A 27,998-nucleotide genomic window follows, 5' to 3' on the forward strand; every position below is an offset into this window, starting at 1 on the left:
GCAATTATCTCATCATATTCAGCTTACACCTATACCTGCTGTCCATCTGCTTTAATAATCAGTAAATTCTTAGGAGTTTCCAAAATCATTTTCCCACGTAGGAATGTATACTATTTTACCTTATTGAATCCATTATAATTTCTCTTTCCTGTTTAAATTTTTTATGTTTCTCTTAATTCTTTTTATTTGAAAGTCAGAATTTTCTTTTGAGCTCTATTCTTTTCATTAGGAATATTTCTATTGCTTTGAAAAATTTCCCCTGAAGGGAAAATCAGTTTTGCTGGGTAGGTAATGCTTGGTTTTCAATGAAATTTTATACCTTTTTCTTTAGTGACTTTGTCCATTTTTTTTTATGGGACCAATTTTTCTTTTTTTCTCTCTCTGCCTTTATTATTTCATTTTTAAGGTTTCTTTTGACATCTTCCAGGAATTCTTTTTGGACCTGAGATCAATTTAGATTTTTTTTATTTCTTGAGGCTTCAGATGTAGTAGTTTTGACTTTGTTATCTTCTGTGTTTGTTTTGATCTTCCCTGTCATAATTATCTTCTACAGGCTAGTTCTTTTTTTTTTTATTTTTGATTTTCCAGCCTATTTTTTGATTTTTGAACATTATGTTAAAGTTTGTCTCTGCTCCCAAGATTGGCACTGTTATAAACTTCAGGGTTTTACTGTGTTTTTGTGTACTTCTGGGAGTCTATAAATTTTCAATTTCAAAGTGGTATGATATAAGGAGAAATATGGTTATTGTTCTCCTGTGCTCTGATCTTTGACTGACTGCAAGTACTCTTTTCATCTTGTGACCAGGGTCCCTGCTTCTGATAGAGCTTCTCCATGCTGGGGGACTGTTACCAAAGTTCCTGCTCCCCTGTGGCCTCAAACTCTAGTGCTTCTTCTTACTCTGGGACTATGGCATGACTGAGACCTGGATTTACATATGGGAAATACAACAGAGCTCTGCACCAGTGTCAATAAAGGGAACTTTCTAGTCTCCTGACCAGTGTCCAGTCCCCTTACATCTGAAGGCTGAGAGCTCTGGAAGCTCTGCTGCCTATTCAGTTGACCCAAGGACTTGCCAGATGTGGCCTGTTGCTGTCTTGCTGGGGCATTCTTTTTTTTTATTCTCTTTTTTTATTTTGAATTCTTTCTTTTTCTTTTCTTTTCTTTTCTTTTCTTTCTTTTTTTTTTTTTTTTTTTGCAAGGCAATGGGGTTAAATGGCTTGCCCAAGGCCTCACAGCTAGGTAATTATCAAGTGTCTGAGGCCGGATTTGAACTCAGGTACTCCTGACTGCAGAGCCAGTGTTCTATCCATTGTGCTACCTAGCTGCCCCTTGCTGGGACATTCTATTCTGCATTATGCTCCAGTCTCTCCACAATGTGCCAGACTTTTCCTGCTGATCTTCTGAGTTGTCTTGAGATGGAAAAAAATTTTCATCTCATTCATGGTTTCTGCTGCTGCTCCAGAAAATTTTTTTGAGTCATTATTTAAAATTGTTTTGAGAAGAATTTGGGAGAACTCAGAAGAGTCCCTCCCTCCCCTTTTTCTGGCTCTTGGCTCTACTCTAAAATAATCTAAGAGACAGTAGAATAAGAGGACCAAGAAAGTCTTCCAAAAGTTAGAACTTTACCTGGGATTTGAAGAAAGACAAGCCAAGAGGTGAACACAATGAGAGGGAGAGATTTCCATGTATGAGAGGTTGTTAGTGAAAGCGTGTGGAGTCGAAATTTTTTATATTGACAGTAAGAAATTCAGTGTCCCTGGATCATAGATCATGTGGAGGAGAGTAAGGCCATAAGAGAACTGGAATAGTAAATAAGGTAGTATAAGATGTGTGGGGATACTAAGACAAAACCAAAATAATCCCTGTCCTTAGTGCATTTGTGTTCCCTATTTCATTTGATCTTTTTTCTAAAGACTTAGTTATTTAGCATCTTATGAAATTTTTCTCTTTATGTACCATGATTCAAATAAGGAGGCAGGAAAACGGATGTTCTGGAGAGCATCATTTTCTCCTATCTTTCTTCCTCCACTTCATCATATCTAGCTATGGTTTAATAACTTCTTAATTAGATTCTGTTTACTTGATGCATCTCCATGGAATGACTTGGAGTTTTTTTGGTCACTTTTTGATTTGTGTGTTGCCTATCATATTAAGATAGTATGCTGACAAAATATAAGGGTTAAAAGTGATTTGTCGGGGCGGCTAGGTGGCGTAGTGGATAAAGCACCGGCCTTGGAGTCAGGAGTACCTGGGTTCAAATCCGGCCTCAGACACTTAATAATTACCTAGCTGTGTGGCCTTGGGCAAGCCACTTAACCCCATTTGCCTTACAAAAACCTAAAAAAAAAAGTGATTTGTCTGTGGGCCTTGTAATTTTGTACATGTGCCACAATGAGCTTCCATTCTCAAAAGTACCATGAAAATACTTTTAAGAATTTTTCTTTTTTAAAGAAATCTATTGGGGCAGAAATAATTTGGGGCACAATGTATAGAGCACCAGTCCTGGAGTCAGGAGGACCTGAGTTCAAATGCGACTTCAGACACTTAATTGCCTGTGTGATGTTGGATATAACAAGTAACATGTAATATTTTTCTAGAAAGGAAAAATTAATGGTTTGTATAACTGTTCAGATTGGAAAAAAAATCTGAAAGTATGTAGTGTGGGTTGGGGATGTCCTCTTTTCTCTTCATTATAGAGCCCTGCTTTATCTTTTAAGGTTTTGTTGCATTTACTTTTTCTTGGTGTCTAACCGTTCTTTATATTTATGTTGTTGTAATTATTCTGTTTTTCTCCTTTACATTATATAGATCTTTCTGTGCTTTTTTATATTAATCATATATATAATTCAATCAATTCTTCATTTCTTACAGCACAGTAGTATTAAATTGCATTCACATACCACAATTTATATTAGCTATTCCCCAGTTGATGAGCATCTACTTTGTTTCTAATTCTTAGCTATCACAAGTTGTGATACCACAAATATTTTAGAGTATACCTTTTTTAGTTTCCTTGGTATATAAGTGAAGTAATGGAGTCTAATTCAGAGACCATAGACATCTTAATCACTTTATTTTCAAAATTCCATATTGCTTTCCAAAATGATTATGCCTTTTCACAGTTCTACCCATTATGTGAGCATATCATTCTACAACCACCCCAATATGATTGGGGAAATAATTGGGAAACATGAGACAAAAATAAATAAAAATACACTAGAATATAGGTAATCTTGATATATGATTTTTCTAATTCAGGAATTCTTATGCACAGGTTAGTGGATCCCATGTCTGTTTGAGTCTGATATCACTGATATATAGACAAGTGACATTTTTCATCCCTTTACTTTTTCCTGTTTGATTAAGTAGAGCAAACTCTGAAAAATTCTTTATAAGATTAATTTACCCATACATGGGAGAGTAGCTTTTTAAGGTTTGAAATGCAGAGGCAAGCTTTATGAAAATAATAGCAGATCTTATCTTTGCAATTATATATAGAGGTATGGAGAACACAAGATACTACTGTATTTCTTGTTGTTGCTCTTTGGGGTTTGTTTTTTTTTTGTAAATTTGATTTGGTAGACATATTTGTTACCTTAACTTTCCTCTTAACAAGATGTCTTTCATTCATATGTCAACATAATGTGTCTTGATATTTCTGAAATTGTAATCAGGATTCATATATCTTCTAGCACCACACAGCATTTTGAAATTACTAATCATTATTGGTTTAGAAATGTGAGTAATCTCAAAGTGATGAAGATTTAATTGTTTTTCATTTGAAATAAAATCTAAAATTTTAATTGTTGTAGTTAAGAGGCAGGGAAGCAAGAAAGTGATGATAACTGACATTTAAGGTGATGAAATAAATCCTTTCATGTTTTGCAAAAAACTTTGAGTAGGGATTTTGCTTCTTGCCTAATTTTTCTATATCTTCTATCCCAAAACAGGGATCTTGGATTTTAAATCTCAGACTTGCTATTAAACCTTAGATAAATAACTTCATCTCTTGGAGCCTGCTAATATATCTCCCTAGGGATACAAATTTCCCCATTTCCTGTTTCTCAGGGTTGATAGGAAAGTATTTTTAAAATGAGTGTATATAAAATATAACCTTCAAATATTAATCAAATTTTTTTCATATAAGAAACTAACTTTTTAGATATAAAGTAATAATTATATTGTTAAGGTTGTAAAATAATAGGGATCAGATGTTGAAATGTATTATAGTTCAAATTGCTACAGCTTATGTTATAGGAAAGTCAACTCAAAAGGCATTTATTAACTCCCTTCTCTTTATCAAAGTATCAGGGATATAAATAAAGGAAAAAAGCACAATTCTGCTCTCAAAGAATTCTCCAGAATAAACAAAGATAATACTGGATTAATAGTGAAGGGAAACTTATCTATTAATGTCTTGTTGTTGAATAATTTTGTCACTAAATGGGTTTTGTTTTTTTTTTTTCCTAAATGGGTATTTTGAAGCATAAATAGGAAGTAGGAAAAGTAGAATAGTGAAGCATAATTAGATTTATGTTGAGCCAAGTTAAAATCTAAAATTATTTAATTTTTAAATATAAGAAAGTCACAGAAGATTTCAAAGTATAGCAGATGACTTTTAAATTTCACTCTTAAAAAAAATTTCAGGGGTGGCTAGGTGGCACAGTGGGTAGAGCACCGGCCCTGGAGTCAGTAGTACCAGAATTCAAATCCAGCCTCAGACACTTACTAATTACCTACCTGTGTGGCCTTGGGCAAGCCACTTAACCTTATTTGTCTCGCAAAAACTTAAAAAAAAAATTCTTTTCCAGATTCTTTCTCTCTCCCTCCAGCCCTTCCCCATTGATAGGGCAAAGAATATGATATCCATTATACATATGAAGTCATCTGGACCATAAAATTACTCTCTTAAAAGAAATACTTTCATGCTTGTTATTACTTTTAAAATAATGCATTAAATGCTTTGCATTCTTTTAAATCATTATAATCCTTAATCCTTTGGATACTAATAATCTAAGGGCAACAACACAAAAACAGAATGGAAAAGACATACTTAATTATCCCCCTCTCAAAAAACAGCAAGCAGTCTGATAAAGGTTATAATGCAATCATTAAACATATTTCCACATTAGTCATGTTGTGAAAGAAAAATCAAGAACAAAAGGGCAAAAAACACAAGAGAAAAAACTCCAAAAAAAGTGAATATAATATGCTTTGACTGCATCCAGACTACATTTGTTTCTCTAGATAGGAATAGCATTTTCTATCCTGAGTCTTTTTGAATTATCTTGGATCATTGTATTGCTAAGAGCTAAAGATCTTAAGCACAGTGCTGCTGTTTCTGTGTATAATGTTCTCCTAGTTCTGCTCACTTCACTTTGCTTCAGTTCATCTTTCTAGGTTTTGTTAAATCTGTCTGTTAGACATTTTTTATAGCATAATAGTGATCCATTGCATTCATATCCAACTTACTCAGCCATTGATGGGAATTCCCTCAATTTCCAATTTTGGCTTCCACAAAAAGAGTTATAAATTATTTTCATCCTTTCCCCCCTTTTTTTTTTATTATTTTGGGAGACAGATCTAATAGTGATACTGCTGGATCAAAAGGTATGCACAGTTTGATTGCCCTTTGGACATAGTTCCAAATTTCTCTCCAGAATGATTGGATCACAACTCTATCAACAATGCATTAGTGGGGTGGCTAGGTGGCACTGGCCCTGGAATCAGGAGTACCTGGGTTCAAATCCGGTCTCAGACACTTAATAATTACCTAGCTGTGTGGCCTTGGGCAAGCCACTTAACCCCATTGCCTAGCAAAAAAAAAAACAACCTAAAAAAAAAATTTCCCACATCTTCAACAATTGTCATTTTCCTTTTTTGTCATATTAGTCAATCTGTCTCATGGGTGTGAGATGGTAGAGTTTTTTTAATTTGCATTTCTTTAATCAATAATGATTTTGAATATGACTATAGGTAGTTTAAATCTCTTTATCTAAAAACTTCCTATTCATATCCTTTGACCATTTGCCAATGGAAGAATGACTTGTATTTTTATAAATTTGACTCAGGTCTCAATATAGTTGAAAAATAGAGCCTTTATTAGAAACACTGACTGTAAAAGTTATTTCTCAGTACTTTACTTCAAATCTTGGTTGGGTTGGTTTTTGTTTGTGCAAAACCTTTTTCATTTAATGTAATCAAAATTAGCCACTATTTGCTTTCCTGAATGGTTTATTGTTATTATACTTTATGTCTAAATCCTGTACCCATTTTGACCATCTAGTTTCTGCCACACTATTTTCCAATTTTCTCATTGTTTTTGTCAATGAGTTCTTATCCCAGAAACTAGTATCTTTGAGTTTATCAAATAGTATACTTTTATATCTTATGTAACCTGTCCACAAGGGTATATCTATTACCCTGTCTACCATGCTATTTCTTAGGCAGTGCCAAATAGTTTTGGTGATTGCTACTTTGTAATATAATTTTTAGATCTGGCATAGTTATACATTTTAAAGCATTTTTTCCCCATAAATTCCCTTGATATCCTTGACCTTTTGTTCTTCCAGATAAATTTTTGTTATTTTTTTCTAGTGCTATGAAATAATTTTTTCATAATTTTGTATGGCAATGAATAAGTAAATTGTCATTTTTTTAGTTAGTTTTTTTTTACAAGGCAATGGGGTAAACTGGCTTGCCCAAGGCCACACAGCTAGGTAATTATTAAGTGTCTGAGACCGGATTTGAACTCAGGTACTCCTGACTCCAGGGCCAGTGCTCCATCCACTACGCCACCTAGATGCCCCCCAAATTGTCATTTTTATTACATTAATGTGATCTATCCATGAGCAATTGCTATTTTTCCAATTATTTAGATCTGATTTTATTTGTTTGAAAACCTTTTTGTTCATATCATTCCTGGTTTTATCTTGGCAGGCAGAGTCCCAAATAGTTAATATGGGCTACAGTTATTTTAAATGGAATTTCTCTTTCTATCTCTTGCTGTTGGACTTTGTTGGTAATATGTAGAAATACTAATGGTTTATAGTAGGTTTACTTTATATATCTTTCAGTTTTGTTAAAGTTAATTATCTCATGTAGTTTTAGAGTTGATTCTCCAGGATTCTCACCTGCAGAGTCAGAATTTTGTTTCTTCAATACCCATTAAATTACTTCAATTTCTTTTTCTTCTCTTATTACTAAAACAAACATTTCTAGAACAATACTGAATAATAGTGATAATAATGGTATCCTTGTTTTACTCCTGATTTGATTGGGAAAGTTTCCATCTTATCTCCATTACTGATTTTGCGTGTTGATAGTTTTTAGCTGGATTCTACTTATCATTAATTTTTTTTTGTTTAATAAAAGAAAGATTTTATTTATTTTGAATTTTACAATTTTTCCTATAATTTTGCTTCCCTACCCTACCCCCCCCACAGAAAGTAGTCTGTTAGTCTTTACATTGTTTCCATGGTATACATTGTATACATTGATCTAAGTTGAATGTGATGAGAGAGAAATCATATCCTTAAGGAAGAAAAATAAAGTATAAGAGATAGCAAAATTACATAATAAGATTTTTTTTTAAATTAAAGGTAATACTCTTTGATCTTTGTTCAAATTCTTTCTCTGGATACAGATGGTATTCTCCATTGCAGATAGCTCCAAATTGTGCCTGATTTTTGCACTGATGGAATGAGCAAGTCCATTAAGTTTGATCATCACCCCCATGTTGCTGTTAGGGTGTTCTGCTCACTTCACTCAGCATCAGTTCATGAAAGTCTTTGCTTCTCTAAAGTCTGGCAGCTCATTATTTCTTACAGAACAGTAGTATTCCATAACATTCATATACCATAACTTGTTCAACCACTTCAATTTATGGGTATTCCTTCAGTTTCTAATTCTTTGCCACTACAAAAAGAACTGTTGTATCTGTAGAACTTTTCCTGTTTTTTATAATCTCTTTGGGATATAAACCTACTAATGGTATTTCATCATCAGTTTTATTGTCCTTTGGGCATAGTTCCAAATTCCTGTCCAGAATGGTTGAATCAGTTCACAGACTCCACCATCAGTGCATTAGTGCCCTAGTTTTCCCACAGCTTCCACATTGAACATTTTCCTTTTTTTTCATCTCAACTAATATGATAGGTGTGATGTGGTACCTCAGAGTTGTTTTAATTTGCATTTCTCTAGTTAATAATGACTTGGAACATTTTTTTCATATGACTACTAACAGCTTTAATTTCTTCATTGAAAACTGAAAATCGGGGCGGTTAGGTGGCGCAGTGGATAGAGCACTGGCCTTGGAGTCAGGAGTACCTGAATTCAAATCCGACCTCAGACACTTAATAATTACCTAGCCGTGTGGTCAAGCCACTTAACCCCATTGCCTTGCAAAAAAAAAAAGAAAGAAAGAAAGATCCAAGAATGAAAGATCCTAAATGTGCATAAATATTTCTAGTAGCTCTTTAGGGGCGGCTAGGTGGCGCAGTGGATAAAACACTGGCCAAAGCACTGTCCCTGGAGTCAGGAGTACCTGGGTTCAAATCCGGTCTCAGACACTTAATAATTACCTAGCTGTGTGGCCTTGGGCAAGCCACTTAACCCCGTTTGCCTTGCAAAAAAAAAAAAAAAGAAAACTGAAAATCATATCCTTTTATCATTTATCAATTGGAGAGTGACTTGTAGTCTTATAAATTTAATTTAATTCTTTATATATTTTAGAAATGTATGGGATAAAAATCCATTTTAAAAAACACAGAGACTCTGAACAAAAAATAAAGTTTATTTTAGCTTTCCTCAAGAAAAGGGCACACTCCAAGTCTCACAAAGGTAGTGAAGATCAAGGAACTGCCCCGAATTGACAGTCAAGCAAGATTATATGGCCTAATGGGATCCCCTCCTCCTTCCTATCTTCCCTCTCTGTTGACTCTTTGGTTAGTCTTCAGAGTTAAATTCTACTTGTGAAAATCTACCCCAGCAACAAAGAAAAGAATGGAAGGTTTTCATAAAATATTACCTCAGTATCCAGATGGTGAGAATAACCTTTAGGATTATAACTATCTTATTGAAGTAACAGTCTACTTATCATCAAATTAGAGGAGTCATTGCTTTGTTTTATTTTGTTTTGTTTTTGAAGAATTTTGTGAGGCAAATGGAGTTAAATGGCTTTCCCAAGGCCACACAGCTAGGTAATTATTAAGTGTCTGAGGTCGGATTTGAACTCAGGTACTCCTGACTCCAGGGCCGGTGCTCTATCCACTGTGCCACCTAGCTGCCCCCATAATATTTTTAATTTCTTAAATGAATTTGAGTCAGAGAACCTGATTTTGAGTCCCTATATCTACTGAAAATCTCTGTGACCTAGCTGCCCCAAACAAGAGGAGTCTTGTGAGCTTCATAGGAATGCAAGGTTTTTCTCATGTTCTCCCAATTAAGATAGTTTTATCATCAAATAGGTGACTAACTAAAAATGCAAGGTCTCTCTGGAAATAGTCTGCTATTTCCCCCCTAACAGAATCAGGAGGCTGCCTGGCTTGGAATGCAAGGTCTCTCTCCCTCTTTCTTCTAAGAATAGTCTAAGAGTAATATCTGTCTTTGTCTTAATGATTTTTAACCCTGAGAGGACTTCACTAGGAATATTAACTCTTAAGAGGGAATATCCCACTCAGAAATGAATCCTTTATTAGAAGGATTGTTTCCCAGCTTTCTACATTCCTTCTCATCCTGGCTACTTTAGTTTTATTTGTGCAAAATCTTTTTAATTTAATGTAGTTGAAATAATCCATTTCACAATTTATGTTTTCTATCTCTTATTTATAAACTTCTCCCCTCTCCATAGATCTTACAAACAAAGTATTTCTACTCATAATTGATCTATGATATCACCCTTGATGTCTAAATCATGCACCTGTTTCAACCTTCTTTTGATATAGGTCTGTGCCTAGTTTTTGCCATACTATTTTCCAGTTTTGATGACTGATACAGGTAGACCACCTTCTTTTCCATTTTTTCCAATTAGTTCCTTTATATTTTTTATCTTTTGTTGCTGCAATTGAATTTAGTTACTATTTTTTTCTAGTTTTGTAAAATAACTTTTTTGGTAGTTTGATATGGCACTATAAGTAATTTAATTTGGATAGAATTGTCATGAGCAATTTACATTTTTCCTATTTAGTGAGAAAAGTATTTTGTAATTGTGTTCATATAGTTTTTGGTTATCTTAGGAGGTAGATTGTGTATTTTATGTTGTTTACAGTTGCTTTAAGTGAAATTTCTCTTTCTATCTCTTGTTCTTGGGGTGTATTGGTTATTTCTAAATGCTGATAGTTGGGTTTGTTTTTTAACCAGCTGCTTTGCTAAAGTGAAAGTTTAGAGTGAAAGTTTTGTTTTCTCACTGCCTATTCTAGTCCCTTCAATTTCTTTTTCATCTCTTATTGCTAAAGCTGAAATTTCTAATACAGTATTGAATAGTAGTGGTGATAATGAGCATCCTTGTTTCACCACCAATCTTATCGGAAATATTGCAATTTTATCCCCATTACAGATTTTGCTTGTGGATGGTTTTGGATAGATTGCTTATCATTTTAAGGAAAACTCTATTTATTCATATTTTCTCTAGTGTTTTAAGAGAAATGGATGCTGTTTTGTGAAATGCTTTTTCAATATCTATTGAGATAATGATACAATTTCTGTTAGTTTTGTTACTGATATGGTCAATTATGTTGATTGTTTATTAATATTGAACCAACCCTGCATTCCTAGTATAAATGCCATCTGATCATACTGTATTATTATCCTGGTGATAAATTACTGTAATTTCTTTGCAAATAATATTTTATTTCAATTTTTTGCATCAATACTCATTAGGGAAATTGGTCTGTAATTTTCTTTCTGTGTTTTGGCTCTTCCTGGTTTAGCTATCAGTACAATATTTGTTTCATAAAAGTTATGTGGTAGGACTTTTTCCTCCTGTTTTCCCAAGTAGATTATATAGTATTGGAATAAATTGATCTTTATATGTTAGGTAGAATTCATTTGCAAATCCATCTGACTCTGGAGATTTTTATTAGAGAGTTCCTTGATGACTTGTTCAGTTTTTTTTCCTAAAATGAGGTTATTTAAATATTTTATTTCCTCTTCTGTTAATATGATTTTGATTGTCAAGTTTATCAGCTTACACTTGAACAAAATAGTTCCTTATTCACTCTTCATTTTTCTTTTAGTTTTTTTTTTCAAGGCAGTGGGGTTAAGTGGTTTGCCCAAGGCCACACAGCTAGGTAATTATTAAGTGTCTGAGGCCGGATTTGAACTCAGGTACTCCTGACTCCAGGACCAGTGCTGTATCCACTGCACCACCTAGCTGCCTCAAGAATGGATTTTTAAAGAAATAGAGCATTTCCAAGCATTCCTGATACAAAGAGTAGAAATGAGTAAGAACTCTGATATTCTTGAGTTAAGAGAAACAGAAAAATAAAAACATAAATGGACAATTATAAAACTAAACAAGGCTAAACTGCTTACATTCTTATTTGAGGAGATGATAATTATGTCCTAGAATCATCAGGGGTCATAGAGGTGTAAAGGATTGGAAGAAGTTCTGGTATGTCTTGATCTTAAAGGAAGAATGGAAAGAGAAGGGAAAAAATGTTTCCTACTAGATAAGAGGGAGAAGGATGATTAAGGAAAATTATCTGTACATTTGTACAGATATGAATTAGGGGCTGACACTTGAATCTCACTGTCAACTGGGTCAGATATACACATACACAGTTAAATACAAAAATATATATCTCAACAGGGAACTGGCAGAAGAGAGAATCAGTGGAAGGGTGTTCAGGGAAGGATTAGTCTTTTTTAAAATTTTTAAATAGTATTTAATTCCTCCCCCCAATTATATGTCAAGACAATTTTTTTAGTATTCACTTTTTACAAAGTCTTTATTTTCCAATTAGATACAGATATTTATCTTTTTGCAAGCTTATGAGTTCCCCTATTTTCTGCATCAGTCCTTTCCCTCCCCACCCTCCCCATGACAGTGAACAATGTGATATAGGTTGTACTTGTGCAGTCATGTTTAATATATTTCCACATTAGGTTTATTGCAAGAGAAGAATTAGAACTAAGGGGGGAAAACCATGAGAGAGGAAAAAAACAAGAGGTTTTAAAAAGTGAACAGACAGTATTCTGCATTCAAGACTCGATAGTTCTTTCTCTGGATGTGAATGGCATTTTCTATATCAGATCTCAGGATTATCCTTTGAAAGGAGCTATGTCCATCATAGGTGATTATATCTCACAAATGTTTCTGTTAATGTATACAGTGTTCTCCTGGTTCTTTTAGCATTTATTTTTACACTATTTTGAGTTACATATTTTTCTTCTTCCTCTCTTTCTAAATGGTTGGCAGTTTGATATAGGCAATTATATAAAGCATATTTCCATATTAGTCACAGTCGTGAAAGAAGCAACAGATCAAAAGGAAAAACAAACATGAAAAAAAGAAAGTTGGTGATAAATGTGTGCTTTACATTCTGAGTTCATCAATTCAGGATCATCATGAGTCCATTATAGTTGTCTTGGATTTTCATGTTACTAAGAAGAGCTAAGTTATTCATAGTTCATCGTCACACAAAGTAGCTTATACTGTATACAATGTTTTTCTGGTTCTGCTTATTTCACTTTGAATCTTCGCAATTTTTTCTGAAATAAGCGTATTCATTTCTTATTCAGCTCTTCTTCAATTGATGGACATTTCCCTCAATTTCCAATATTTTTCCCCAGGAAAAGGACTGTTATGAGTATTTTTGCATATGAAGATCCTTTTCCCTATCCTAATGCTGGATCACAGTTTGGTTGTCATTTGGATTTAGTTACAAATTACCCTCCAGAACTGTTGTATCATTTCACAATTCTACTTGGGTTACACAATACCTGGGTTAAGGTAACATTTACCCAGCGTGTGTAAACAGGAGAACGGGTGGCCAAGATCATTCATCATATACTACCTAAATACCTAGGTGTCCAGAGCGGCATAGAATTTGCAAGGAAATAGTGGGGTGTTTATTGCCGGAAATGGAGTTTTATAAAAGCCAGTCACCTCAATTATAAAATGGAGATAATAATAGCATCTATTGCCTAAAGTTGTGTGAGGAGAAAATAAAATATTTGTAAAGCACTTAACACAGTTCTTGTTATAGAAAATACATTTCTTTTTCCCCTAGCAAATTTTGGAAATGCAAATCAGTGGTATGTTTGTATGTTTATATATATAAATATCAAATATTTGTATGTATATGTGTGTCACAGCAGCTCAAAAATGCAGTTTACTAATTTGGAGAATAATTTCAGCTTACTTTGTGGAAGGTATGTATATATACAATACTATAAAAATTCATGATGCCATTAGTCAATAAATGTTAATAAATAAATGTCAATTCAATAAATTTCAATAAATTAGTCAGTCAAATGTTTATTAAGGGCCAACTATGTGCCAGGCAGTTTACTGAGCTCTATATAAGTAATGTAAACAAGTAAGGGGCCTCCCTTTACTAGAAATTGCAGGCATAGATTTGAACTTTAAGCAATGTCTGGTTACTGGACAAAATGTATTTTAGATGAAATTTAGGTTTTTGGGGCCCTCAGAAATTTACTAATTTTTGTAAATGAATTGATTAAATGTTTGATAGATTTTTATTTATTCAGCCCAATTATTGGATACTTATTATTGGATAGGGTTTTCTGGGTTCGTTTTGGTGAACAGGTCATTGTCCCCAGAGTACAAGGGTAAAAAAAGAATAAATTTATTAGGAAAATTACAGCAAGCATAAAGATAAGCTGCCTAGAGAAGAGATCCTAGGATGGATACCTTAAAAGCTTTGATTGCTTGAAAAATAGAAATAGACCAGATAATTTTAGAATCAGAGAATGAGGGTCTAGAGTAAGCAGAATGTGGATAAAGAAGAGTGAAAGAAATCCCTTTTTGTAAAGGGTTGCCAAAAAATTTAAAACACAAATGAATAGAACTTCTGAAAGGCAGGAGTAGAGGGAATCTATTTGATTGAGGGGAGATAGGGGGAAGAAGGGAAGAGATATATAAAACAAGATGAAAGCAGAGAGAAAAAGGAACTTGAACTTGTAAAAGGAAAGGATTGTATAAACAAAAAGAAGGAATCAGAGTTGAAGAGTAAAGAAGAGCTAAAAGAAGGAACAGGATCAACTTTTTTTTTTAAGATTTTATTTTGAATTTTGCAATTTTTCCCCCCCAATCTCACTTCCTCTCCCCAGCCCCCCCCCCCACAGAAAGCAATTTGTCGGTCTTTACATTGTTTCCATGTTGTATATTGATCCAAATTGAGTGTGATGAGAGAGAAATCATATCCTTAAAGAAGAAACATAAAGTATAAGAGATAACGAGATCAGACAACAAGATAGCAGGTTTTTTCCCCTAAATTAAAGGGAATAGTCCTTGAACTTGTTCAAACTCCACGGTTCTTTATCTGGATACAGATGATATTCTCCATTGCAGACAGCCCAAAATTGTCCCTGATGAAATAAGCGTGTCCATCATCGAGGTTAATCATCACCCCCATGTTACTGTTAGGGTGTACAGTGTTCTTCTGGTTCTGCTCATCTCACTCAGCATCAGTTCATGCAGATCCCTCCAGGCTTCCCTGAAATTCCATCCCTCCTGGTTTCTAATAGAACAATAGTGTTCCATGACATACATATACCACAGTTTGCTAAGCCATTCCCCAATTGAAGGACATTTACTTAATTTCCAATTCTTTGCCACCATAAACAGGGCTGCTATGAATATTTTTGTACAAGTGATGTTTTTACCCTTTTTCATCATATCTTCAGGATAATAGACCCAGCAGTGGCATTGCTGGATCAAAGGGTGTGCACATTTTTGTTGCCCTTTGGGCATAGTCAGGACCAACTTTAAAGAAATAAACTGAAGAACTATAATACTATGTTTAGAACAGAAGAGGTAAAAACAATCATAATTGGTTCTCCTTTACTGTTTTATTTATATAAACAAATATAACACTTACTGAACACTTATGTGCCACTGTGTGGGACAAATGCCACTTAAATAAATTTTGGAGATTTCTCAAGGTATGAAGGGAAAGCTTTATTCATTCTGGAGGAAAGGGCCACAATCCATTACAGAGATTGAGGCAAAAGCAAAAGGCCCAAGAATGTGGTTTTACAATCTAGACAGGCAAGCTAATCTAGGGAAAAGAGCATAAAATTCAAACCAAAACCAGATTATCTCTTCAGCCCCAGGGATTGAATGGTCATCTGGACTTCAGTAAAGTGTGGTCAGTTGACTCTTCACCAGTATCCCAGAGGTTGCTTTGTCAAGGGAGGAGGAGCACATAGTTAACTATTCTCCAATCTATAATATTCTACTGAAAAAATCTCAGACTTTATCCCACTCACCAGGTACTAGGGATACAAATAGAATGACTGTCCCTATTGGGTTTTTTTAAAGATACATTTCCCTCAATTTGTTTTACTTGCATGTTGTTTCAAGTTTGGCCTTTTTGTTAATGAAATTTTCTCTTGTCTCTTATTTTTTATTTACCTGTTTTTTATTTTTACGTGATTTTAGTTATTTAGTTTTTCTTTTTTTTAAATTTTACTTATTTAAGGCAATTAATTGATTCTTTAAGGGCCCTTGAATATACTTTTTATTATATGGTGATACATAAAAGTTTTGTCTAGTATTTCTGCTATTTTATCTTTTTTTTTTTGGTGATGTCTTAATAAATGATTGATTTTTTTTTTGCAAGGCAATGGGGTTAAGTCATACATATAAGTAATTAAGTGTCTGAGGTCACACTTGAACTCAGGTCCTCCTGATTCCAGTGCTGTTGCTCTAGCCACTGCACTACCTAGCTGCCCCTAAATGATTTTTTTGTAAAGTAAGTGGCTCAAGAATACTTAGTCCAGAGTGATTAAAATGGTTTTTATTAAGATAGCTTAACAAGATGGCACACCTCTCATGGTGGGAGAGAGGGGCAGAGAAATCCCAACATACAAGCTCTTTTATGCACTTTGAAAGACTTTGTTTCTGCCCCTTCATGCTAATCATAGGCTGGGGTCACAAATCTAATTGATATATTGGTTCCTATATATTTTCCCACCCTGCTCATTATATTAATGAGCAAGAACAAATAGATCTCTTTGAGCATGTGCAAAGGAGAAGATCAAGACTCTAGATTACTCTGGACCAGTTAAGGACTAGTTTCTTCTAATCTAATTTGTCATTTTTGGAATGGGATTAGGAGAACTCTTCCAGTTTTGTGACTGGCTGGGGCCATTCCCCCCTTTGTAATGGATTTCAAAGGGGTCCCTCTCCACACCCCGTGAAGACCAATAATGCCCTTCATTCCTCACATAAACGTATGATGGACAATTGAGAATTATGTTACCATTCCTTTCAGTTTTCATTCAGTAAGTTAAGGACCTGTCGTTTCTGATTTTTCTAAAGTTCTGTCCAGTTTCTTAATTTTTTGTCTTTTTCAGGCTAGGCCTGAAAGCTAGTATACTGTGGTTTCTCCTATGTTTTAATTTTACTACCTATTTTTCCCTAAATTCACTTAAATTTTTCCTTTAACTATTAAGATGCTTTGCAGTTTGGTTCTTATGTAGTAAGTACCTAGTAATATTCTTTGTTATCTAATATAATTTCCCCACCATTTAAAAAAAAAATCTATGTATACTTTATTCTTATTTGAAATAATTGCCACCACCTCCCCACACACCCACACCTTTTTTAAGCTCACCGGATGCTTAAACTTTGTATCATATCTTTCTCCATTTCATTTTATAGATTTGGAAATGAGGCAAAGTGACTTGCAGTCTCATTGGTCTGAGGTTAGATTTGAACGCAAGAAGATAAGTCTTCCTTACTCCAGATCTGGTCATCTAGTTTTCCCTACTTTACAGATTAGACAGTGGTAAAAAGAGGAGTTTCTGTGATGCTTGTTATTTATAAAAGAATTGATTTATTTTCTGTTACATTTTTTCTTTCCTTGTCCCTGTTTCCAGGCTTTAACTCTTTCTTTCCCTCTTTCACATTCTCCTTTTAAAGTTTGCTCTGCTTATGATCATACTTTTTCTATCCCTTCCTTTCTCTTAGACCCCCCTCTTCCTCTAATATCTGTCCCTTCCTATTTCTCCTTTGAGGTGAATGTATTTCTTTACCAAACTTTGTGCCTGTGTGCCCACATGCAATTGTTTTCAATATTCCTTTATATCATTTAGGCATAATTGAGGTGTATGGTTGCTGGTTCCCCCCCTTCCTTTCCTCTATATTTAAATACTTATGTGATAGCCATTTCTCTCCCCTACCTCTTTTCTTTTCCAGTATAATCTCCTGCCCCTCCCATTTTTTTCCATCACAATAAAACAAAACTACCCACAAGCCCTTTGTCATTTCACCTTAAAGATATTAGCATTTTGAAAAGACATTTGTTTCCTACAATTCATTTCCATTTAGATCTCTTTATCCTAAAAAAAATATATATGTCTTTCCATGGCACTTTGTCTTTCTTGGCACTTGCATTTTCTTTTAAAATGACTACTCAGTTCTGGTCTTTTTCATTAAGAATGATAGGAACCTCAACTTATTCCCATCCCTATAGGATTATATTTAGTTCTTCCCCTGAGTAAACTTTTATTTTTTTTGTCTTTTTAACATCATTTTAAGTTCTCCTATCTCCTTGGTACCTGAAATCTTTGGTTTTTTGGCTGCTTATAGTATATATATTTCTTTGATCTATAACTCTGGATTTTGGCTGTGAGGTTCCTGGGAGTTTTCATTTTGGAGTTTCAGGAAATAGTCTTTGGATTCTTTTATAATTTCATTTTTTTCTAAGAATCCTGGGTAGTTTAATTTAAAAATTATTATGATAATTAAAATAATAATATGCATGTTATCCATTATTTTTTGGTAATGATTTTAAAATAATGACACAGTTCTCTACTAGAATAAGTGTTGATATTATTTCCTACATTTTCTTGTTTGGGTTTTTTTTGTCTGTCCATACACTTTTACTCCTGCCCCCCAACATTTTAATTTTCAGGGCATTTAGTTCTGAGTGAAGTTGTTTTGTTTTATTTATTTTTTTATTTTTTTAGGTTTTTGCAAGGCAAACGGGGTTAAGTGGCTTGCCCAAGGCCACACAGCTAGGTAATTAATTATTAAGTGTCTGAGACTGGATTTGAACCCAGGTACTCCTGACTCCAGGGCCGGTGCTTTATCTATTATGCCACCTAGCTGCCCCTGTTTTATTTATTTTACCAAAAATTCAAAGATATTCATTCTCCTAACCATTCTTTACTGCTCCATTGTGCATTTCTTATTTCATTTCTTCCAGATATCCTTATCCTTGCAGCCATGGTTTTTTTAATCTTCTTTGGTTTTTACCTGGAATTGTTGGAGGTCACTGTCTTCCTCAGGATTTGCACATTAGGTGTCTGTTTTTCTTCTGTATCCTAGCACTGTTTATCTCCCTTTAATCTGCTGTATAGCCACAAGATATTTGGTCAGAATCTTAACTTTTGGGGAAAAAGTATTGAAAGACTTAGAGGAAAGAGTAGTTAAAATGTAATCTTTTATAAATATTTAAAAGGGCAAAGTTGGATTGAATTTGAGTTTAATAGAGTTGATTTCATAAAAACAATGATAAAATTAACCCCATAAAATAGCTAATTTTTGGAAGTGGTTTAATTCAAATGTATAGGATATTAGGTATGTTATTATATAAAAGAATCGCCTTTTCTAGTTACTTGTTTAGCATATGGAGAGCAAGCAACAGCAACAGCAGGTAATGTATAATATCCTTAAGTTAAGGGCTATGCAGATAAAAGGTTAGCCACCTTAGTAAAATTCAGTGACATGCTCCCAATGTGATCTGATCAAGGGTCTGATTGCTGTTTCACTTATCTTAGTCCCTCCATTAAAGCTCTGTTAGTTCAGATCCATGGACTAGATTCCACTTTGATCTGTGATTTCTGCTTTGATTATTCCAATATGGCCTGGGCTAAATGTTAGAAATGAGACTGCTCTATGCCTGACATCTGAGCCACACTGTTGATACTGGCTTCTAAATTTCCTCCCTTTTTTGGCATACCACCAAGGCACTTCGTACCCAAGAACACCACTCCCATGCACAGATTCCCTTCTCAGTCTGCCCTGGATCTGTGACATGGAACTGGAGAATAGATGGCAAAACTGCCCATTCATAGTACCCTGGCATGAGTCTTAATTGCCTCTTGCCTGTGGTTCACAGCCTCTCCTTGAGTACTTGAATGCACTGAATACAGCCTTCTCCTGACTTGACCCTGTCCAGTGTTCACATATCTTCTTCTTGTCAAACTATGATAAATAAATGACTCATTCATTTTTTTATTTTCTTATATTAAAATTCAATCTAGATTTGGTCTGAGGAGATTTATAGAGAGGAATTCTTCATATCATTTCCTACTACTCCACCAATTTAGAACCTCTCGCTAGAATTCTTATTTACACTAGAATTCTTATTTACACAGAATCCAGTTTTTATTATCATTTAGTTATCTTAGTCTCTTCTAATTTCATGATGTTTCCAAACCCTCTACTTTATTTTGGTTGCTGCTGAAACTTGTATGAATCCAATTGTGGTTCCATAGTATAAAAAAGATTCCTTTCTGGCTGTTTCTGGTATTTTCTCCTTTACCTAGGAACTCTGGAATTTAATAAATTACTGGGAATTTAAATTTTGAGATCACTTTCAGGAGCTGATTGGTGAATTCTCAATTACTATTTTACCTTCTGAAGCTAAGATGTTGGACTATTTTCCTTTATAATTCCTTGCAATATGATACCTGGGCTCTTTTTTAAATTTAATTTAATTTTTTTATTTTTTGCTAGGCAATGGGGTTAAGTGGCTTGCCCCTGAGGCTGGATTTGAACTCAGGTACTCCTGACTCCAGGGCAGGTGCTCTATCCACTGTACCACCTAGCTGCCCCCTTGGGCTCTTTTTTTTGATCATGCCTTTCAGGTCATCCAATAATTCTTAAAATATTTCTACTGGATCTATTTTCCAGGTCAGTTGTTTTTACAATGAGATAATTCACTGGGGCAAGGAGGGAGGATGAATACAAAGAAGTATTTTCAACCCAATAGTGAGGATAATAACTAACTTGCTAGCTTTAATTTAGTTCTTTAAGGTTTACAAATATAATTTTCATTTAATCTTTACAACTCTGGGAGGTAAGTACCATTTTCCAGAAGAGGAAATGGAGACAAGTGACTTGTCCAGCTATTGTGTCTAAGATTATATTTGAACTGCATTTTCCCAACTCTAGGCCTGATAGTATCCACATTGCCACCTAGCTGCTATGCACACAAATACTTTTTTTTAAATTTATTTTTATTAAAGTTATTATTTGAGTTTTACAATTTTCCTCCAATCTTGCTTCCCCCCCCACAGATAGCACTCTGTTAGTCTTTACTTTGTTTCCATGTTGTACCTTGATCCAAATTGGCACACAAATACTTTTATGCATTCAATATGCACTCATTTCTTTCTCTTAGAATCTTTACCTTTCTTCAAGGTTCAGTTCAAGTGTTATCTAGGGTAGATCTATTCTAATTTTTCTCAGTGCTATTTCTCTCATCAAATTATCTTGAATTTATTTACCTAGAATTTAATGAGCTTCTCTTTGTTATCTCCAATGTTACTAGTATTCTATATGTTACTGTTGTTGTCATTAAACACAATACTGAATTGAATTTTCATATGGGAAGGGGAAAATCAGGGCAAGATTTATGGAGAAAGTGACATCTTAATTCAGTAGAATGTTCTGCATTTTATTTTGAAAACTTAGAACTGTTAGTTGCTATTTTGCCTACATTTTTAAGTGCTTAAATGTTTTCCCTAAGTAATCTAACTTCTTAAATTATTTTGAACAAAATGAGTAAGTTTTCTAACTAAAGTCTAGAAAAAAATTGCATAGTTTAAGTTTTCAATAGTTACTAATTAGATGATTTTCCACTTAAACGCAAAAGCAAAATCTGAACCTCCCATTGAAATAAATCAGTAAATACCATCATTTATGAGTATTCCATAAAATTTCCTTAGAAGACTTATCCCAAATACTGGAGATCTTTAAATCACTAGAGATAGCCTAAATTTTCTAGAAGTCCTAGAATCCTGAAATCTGGGAGCAGTATGGATGTGTATGTTTTGAGGCTGACAGTTTTGGCTAAAGTTATCAAAGAATGAGGTAATTTTTTTGAGTGTGTTTTTTAGGCAGTGGGGTTAAGTGACTTGTCCAAGGTCACAAAGCTAGGTAATTATTAAGTGTCTGAGGCCAGGTTTGAACTCAGGTACTCCTGACTCCAGGGCTGGTGCTCTATCCACTACGCCATCTGGCCACCCCAAAAGTTATCAAAGAATGAATGTGGGAATCGCTATTTTGAAGTATGAAGTTATTTGAAGTACGAGCTTTTCTCTTCTCCCTCAAAAATTCCCTTATTTATTATGTATCTTCCACATGAGAACCTTTCTAAAATTTGAAGACAGAAATTTGGTCCTTGTCACAAAGTCATGGAGACAGGAGATAGAATATTATATGTTCAGGGAGAGCAGTAAGCCTGGAAAACTGGACTGGAGCCAGATTATGAAGGCCTTTGAGTGCCATGGCATTTTGTCCTAGAGCTTTTTGATCAGGAGTTGTAATATAGTCACAAATATGTTTTAGGAAAATCATTTAGACATCTCTGTGGAGAATACATTATAGAGTAGGGAGATCAATTAGAAACTTGCAGTTAGTCCAGTTGAGAGTTGAGGAAACCTAAGTGATGACTTATATATGAGTGTAGGTAGAAAAGGGGAAAAGTCTATTAAGTATGAGGATAGAATTAACAATACATGGCAATTAATAGGTTGTAGAGTAAGAGAGAGAAGACTCCATGATTTAGTATTTGTGAACTTGGATAAATGGAAGGATAGTGGTGACACAGAAATGAGAAAGTTTTTGGGAAAAGATATAAATTCATTTTTAAACATAATGAGATATTGGTGGAGTCTCACCTGCCCTCTATCACTCCCTTTCTCACTCCCATCTTCAAGTGGAGCACATACAAATTAAAGTATTTCTATTGCCACTTTAAAAAATTAGATCTTAAATAGTGATTTGCTTTTTCCAAGATTGTGCAAAGTTGCTTGCTTTTCTATATTTTATTTCATTTGATGACACAAAGCTGTTAAATAGTTAAAAAATCTCTTTTATTGTTATTGCCTTTTATGTCAGTAGTATTTGGGAAAAGGAATATGGATGTTGTGTATATATCTGTATCCTTTGGTGAAGTAAGTTTGGGAAATTTCATTTTCTTGATTAAATTATGTTCTTTATGCACTGTGTGGTACAGTGGATAGACCATTAGGCCTAAAGTCAGGAAGACCTGAATTTAATATGTTCTCAGATATGACTTATTAGTTGTATGACCATGGGCATGTCATTTACTTTGTGTAGGTCAGTTTCCTCATCAGTAAATTAAGCCAGAGTATCTTTTGAAGAAAACTCCAAATGGAGTCACAAAGAATTGTACGTGACTGAAACAATAGAACAGCAACATATGTTTTTAAAGTTCCTTTAAAGTAATTAAGTTGAAATGTATATGTGTTCCATAATCACAAGTATTTGAACAGGAATATATACACACATGTGCCCACACATGCTCATAAATGCCTGCTTCTTTTCACTTTCATAAGGCAGCCCACTAGCATATATTATTGATCTTTATAGGTACTGGATTGAATTTTCAGTCCATTTTCATGTAAAATATATTTGACCTTTTTAAAAAATGTATGAATGTACATGTGGCTAAAGTTTGAGACTTAGATAACTATGTTCAAAGAATCTCATAGCTAACTTGAGTCTTAATTCTACAAAGTTATAGAAAGAACCTGATCAGGTGGATATATGCTGAGAAAATTTGAGATTCATAAGTATGTTGTAAAACAAAAGAAGATACTGCTAAGCCCTGTCCCTAGTAGGTACTCTAGACTTGGAATCAGGAAAATCTAGCTTTTATTCTCCTACCTAACATTTTGGAGGATTATGATTCTGGACAGGCTTCAGTTTCATCATGTTAAATGAGGATTGTTCTTGCTCTTCCTGCCTCATAGGATTGTTGTGAAGAAAATATACTTTACATAACTTTATATAAACTATCATCAGGGGTGTGAGTGAGACTTTTAAAGTTATTTTTCTGAGACTTTGATTTCTCTTATATGAAATGACCTCAGTGATCTTACATATCTTACATATATTTTAATTTTCTAGATGTAAAAAAAGATTGGTCAGATCATGCCTTGTGGTGGGAGAAGAAAAGAACTTGGCTCCTCAAGACTCATTGGACCTTGGATAAGTATGGTATACAAGCTGATGCTAAACTTCAGTTCACACCTCAGCACAAACTGCTTCGCCTACAACTCCCAAATATGAAGTATGTGAAGGTGAAAGTGAATTTCTCAGATAGAGTGTTCAAAGCTGTTTCTGACATCTGTAAGACTTTTAGTAAGTATCACTTCGTTTCTTTGTTTAAAATGCCCTGAATATCAGCATCTGTATTTGTCTGCTGAGTGATATTTGTCATCATTTTAAATGAGAAGTAGTATGGAACAGTACACAGAAAGCCAGTGAAAACTTAGTTCAAGTCTTGCCTTTCATGATAGAACCATCATTTATTTTCTCAGTGATCCAGATAATTCTCTGACACTTATTTTATACAGAGAACTTCTACCTTGTGAAATTGTGAGCCTGGATCCTAGACTTTTGAAAAAGAAATCCTTTCAGAAATATCCTAAGGAAATTAAAATGTAAAAATATTTTTTCTTAGGTGTTAGATTTTGATCCTATTCCTTTATGTTCTCTATTGAAATTTAAGATAAATGGTTGGGGCGGCTAGGTGGCGTAGTGGATAAAGCACTGGCCTTGGAGTCAGTAGTACCTGGGTTCAAATCTGGTCTCAGACACTTAATAATTACCTAGCTGTATGGCCTTGGGTAAGCCACTTAACCCCACTTGCCTGGCAAAAACCTAAAAAAAAAAAAAAAAAAAAAGATAAATGGTTATTGAAGGAGGGTGAAAAATCAAAGAATATAGTATGGATTTCAGTATACTATGGAAGAAAGAGTAATGACCGAGGAGACAAAAAACATATGGGTCCTCTTCCTTAGTAACTGTAACTTGAGGTAAATTATCACTTTCAGTTTCAGTTTCCTTATATTTTTAATTTGACATATTTTTCATTTTAATATCACCATACTTTTCTCCAGCATTCCTCTCCCAGAAAACCATTTCATATAACAAACAATATTAAACCAAAAAACAGAAAGAGGAAAAAAATCAGTACATACATCAATACATCAAAAAAACTCTGATATGTATAATACTCATGAACCTCCACTTTTTTTAAATTAATTTTTATTAAAGGTATTATTTGACTTTTACAATTTTCCCCCAATCTTACTTCACTTCCCCCACCCCCCCATGGAAAGTAATCTGTCAGTCTCTACCCCATTTCCATGTTGTACCCCGATCCAAACTGGATGTGATGAGAGAGAAATCACATCCCCAGAGAAGAGACAAGAAGTCTAAGAGGTAACAAGATCAGACAATAAGATATCTGTGTTTTTCTAAATTAAAGGGAATAGTCCTTGAACTTTGTTCAACAGCTCCTTATCTGGATATAGATGGCACTCTCCCCTACAGACAGCCCAAAATTGCTCCCGATTGCTGCACTGATGGAATGAGCGAGTCCCTCAAGGCTGATCATCACTCCCATGTTGCTGTTAGGGTATACAGTATTTTTCTGGTTCTGCTCATCTCACTCAGCATCAGTTCATGCAAATCCCTCCAGGCTTCCCTGAAATCCCATCCCTCCTGGTTTCTAATAGAACAATAGTGTTCCATGATATACATATACCACAGTTTGCTAAGCCATTCCCCAATTGAAGGACATTTATTTGATTTCCAATTCTTTGCCACCATAAACAGGGCTGCTATGAATATTTTTGTACAAGTGATGTTTTTACCCTTTTTCATCATCTCTTCAAGGTATAGACCCAGTAGTGGTATTATTGGGTCAAAGGGTATGCACATTTTTGTTGTCCTTTGGGCATATCTCTCCAGAAAGGTTGGATGAGTTCACAGCTCCATCAACAGTGTAATAGTGTCCCAGATTTCCCACAACCCTTCCAACAATGATCATTTTCCTTTCTGGTCATATTGGCCAATCTGAGAGGTGTGAGGTGGTACCTCAGAGAAGGTTTAATTTGCATTTCTCTAATAATTAATGATTTAGAGCAATTTTTCATATGGCTATGGATTGCTTTGATCTCCTCCTCTGTAAATTGCCTTTGCATATCCTTTGACCATTTGTCAATTGGGGAATGGCTTTTTGTTTTAAAAATATGACTCAGTTCTCTGTATGTTTTAGAAATGAGTCCTATGTTTTTTTTTGTTTTTTTGTTTTGTTTTTTGCAAGGCAAATGGGGTTAAGTGGCTTGCCCAAGGTCACACAGCTAGGTAATTATTAAGTGTCTGAGACCGGATTTGAACCCAGGTACTCCTGACTCCAAGGCCGGTGCTTTATCCACTGTGCCACCTAGCCGCCCCGAAATGAGTCCTTTGTTAGAATCATTAGTTGTAAAGATTGTTTCCTAATTTACTACATTTCTTTTGATCTTGGTTACAGTGGTTTTATCTGTGCAAAAGCTTTTTAATTTAATGTAATCAAAATAATCTAATGGGTTTTTGGCGATGTTCTCCAACTCTTCCTTAGTCATAAACTGCTCGCCTTTCCATAGATCTGACAGGTAAACTAGTCCTTGCTATTCTAATTTGCTTATAGTATTTTTTTTTATGTCTAAGTCCTGTAACCATTTGGATCTTATTTTGGTAAAGGATGTTAGTTGTTGGTCTAATCTAAGTTTCTTCCATACTAACTTCCAATTATCTCAGCAGTTTTTATCAAAGAGGGAGTTTTTATCCCAATAAATGGACTCTTTGGGTTTATCAAACAGCAGATTACTATAATCATCTCCTGCTTTTGCCCCTAGTCTCTTCCACTGGTCCACCACTCTGTTTCTTAGCCAGTACCAAACAGTTTTGATGACTGATGCTTTATAATATAATTTTAGATCAGGTAGAACTAAGCCACCTTCTTTTGTACTTTTTTTCATTTAGCTCCTGGAAATTCTTGACTTTTTATTTCTCCATATGAATTTACTTACAATTTTTTCTTACTCATTAAAGTAATTTTTTGGAATTTTGATTGGTAGGGCACTAAACAGGTAGTTTAGTTTTGGTAGAATTGTTATTTTTATTATATTAGCTCTACCTATCCATGAGCAATTGATGTTTGCCCAGTTATTTAAATCTGATTTAATTTGTGTGAGAAGTGTTTTATAATTGTTTTCAAAAAGTTTCTGAGTCTGTCTTGGCAAGTAAACTCCCAGGTATTTTATATTGTCTGATGTTACTTTGAATGGGATTTCTCTTTCTAGCTCTTCCTGCTATATATTGCTAGACATATATAGAAAAGTTGAGGATTTATGAGGGTTTATTTTATAACCTGCAACTTTGCTAAAATTGCTGATTGTTTCCAGTAGTTTTTTGGATGATTTCTTGGGATTCTCTAGGTAGACCATCATGTCATCTGCAAAGAGTGAGAGTTTTGTCTCTTCTCAATTCTAATTCCTTCGAATTTTTTCTTCTCTAATTGCTGAAGCTAACATTTCTAATATAATATTGAATAATAGTTTTGATAATGGGCACACTTGTTTCACCCCTGATCTTATTGGGAATGCCTCTAGCCTCTCCCCATTGAATATAATGCTTATTGATGTTTTCAGATAGATATTGCTAATTATTCTGAGGAACAGTTCATTTATTCCTACACTCTCTAGTGTTTTTAATAGGAATGGATGCTGTATTTTGTCAAAAGCTTTTTCAGCATCTATTGATATGATCATATAATTTCTGATAGGTTTGTTGTTGAGATAATTGAGTATACTAATACTAATATTCTAATATTGAACCAACCTTGCATTCTTGTAATAAATCCTACTTGATCATAATGTATTATCCTAGTAGTGATAACTTGTTGTAATCATTTTGCTAAGATTGTATTTAAGATTTTTGCATCTATATTCATCAGGGAGATAGGTCTATAATTTTCTTTCTCTGTTTTAACTCTTCCTGGTTTAGGTAACAGCACCATATTGGTTTCTTAGAAAGAGTTACGCAGAGTTCCATCTTTCCCTATTTTTCCAATGAGTTTTTATAGAATTGGAACCAATTGTTCCTTAAATGTTTGGTAGAATTCACTTGTGAATCTATCAGGCCCTGGAGATTTTTTCTTGGGGAGTTCAGTGATGGCTTGTTGAATTTCTTTTTCTGAGATAGGGTTGCTTAGGTATTTAATCTCCTCTTCATTTAACCTGGGTAACTTATATTTTTGTAAATATTCATCCATTTCACTTAGATTATCAAATTTATTGCCATACAGTTGGGCAAAATAATTTTGAATTTTTACTTTAATTTCCTCCTCATTGGTGGTGAGGTGAGTTCAACTTTTTCATTTTTGATACTAGCAATTTGGTTTTCTTCTTTCTTTTTTTTAATCAAATTGACCAGAGGTTGATCAATTTTATTGTTTTTTTCATGATACCAACTTTTGGTTTTATTTATTAATTCAATAGTTTTTTTGCTTTTGATTTTATTAATTTCTCCTTTAATTTTTAGAATTTCTAATTTCGTATTTAATTGGATTTTTGCTTTCTTCTTTCTCTAATTTTTTTACTTGCATGTTTAGTTCATTGATTTCCTCTTTCTCCAATTTATTCATGTAAGCATTTAAAGCTATAAGAGATCCCCTGAGAGCTGCTTTGAATGAATCCCATGGGTTTTGGTATG

General features: G+C 34.1%; 1 protein-coding gene across 5 annotated transcripts in view; it reads left to right on the forward strand.

The window, feature by feature from the left end:
- Positions 1–27,998, forward strand: part of FERMT2 (FERM domain containing kindlin 2) — a 127,265-nt gene that overhangs the window by 10,073 nt on the left and 89,194 nt on the right. For all 5 annotated transcript variants that reach the window (XM_074213332.1, XM_074213333.1, XM_074213334.1 and 2 more), the window contains exon 3: positions 23,361–23,594. In XM_074213332.1, coding sequence (XP_074069433.1) covers positions 23,361–23,594 — 234 coding nt within the window. The remainder of the gene's footprint in view (positions 1–23,360; positions 23,595–27,998) is intronic.

The sequence above is a fragment of the Macrotis lagotis genome, chromosome 1, assembly GCF_037893015.1.
Source record: "Macrotis lagotis isolate mMagLag1 chromosome 1, bilby.v1.9.chrom.fasta, whole genome shotgun sequence".
Lineage (NCBI taxonomy): Eukaryota > Metazoa > Chordata > Mammalia > Peramelemorphia > Peramelidae > Macrotis > Macrotis lagotis.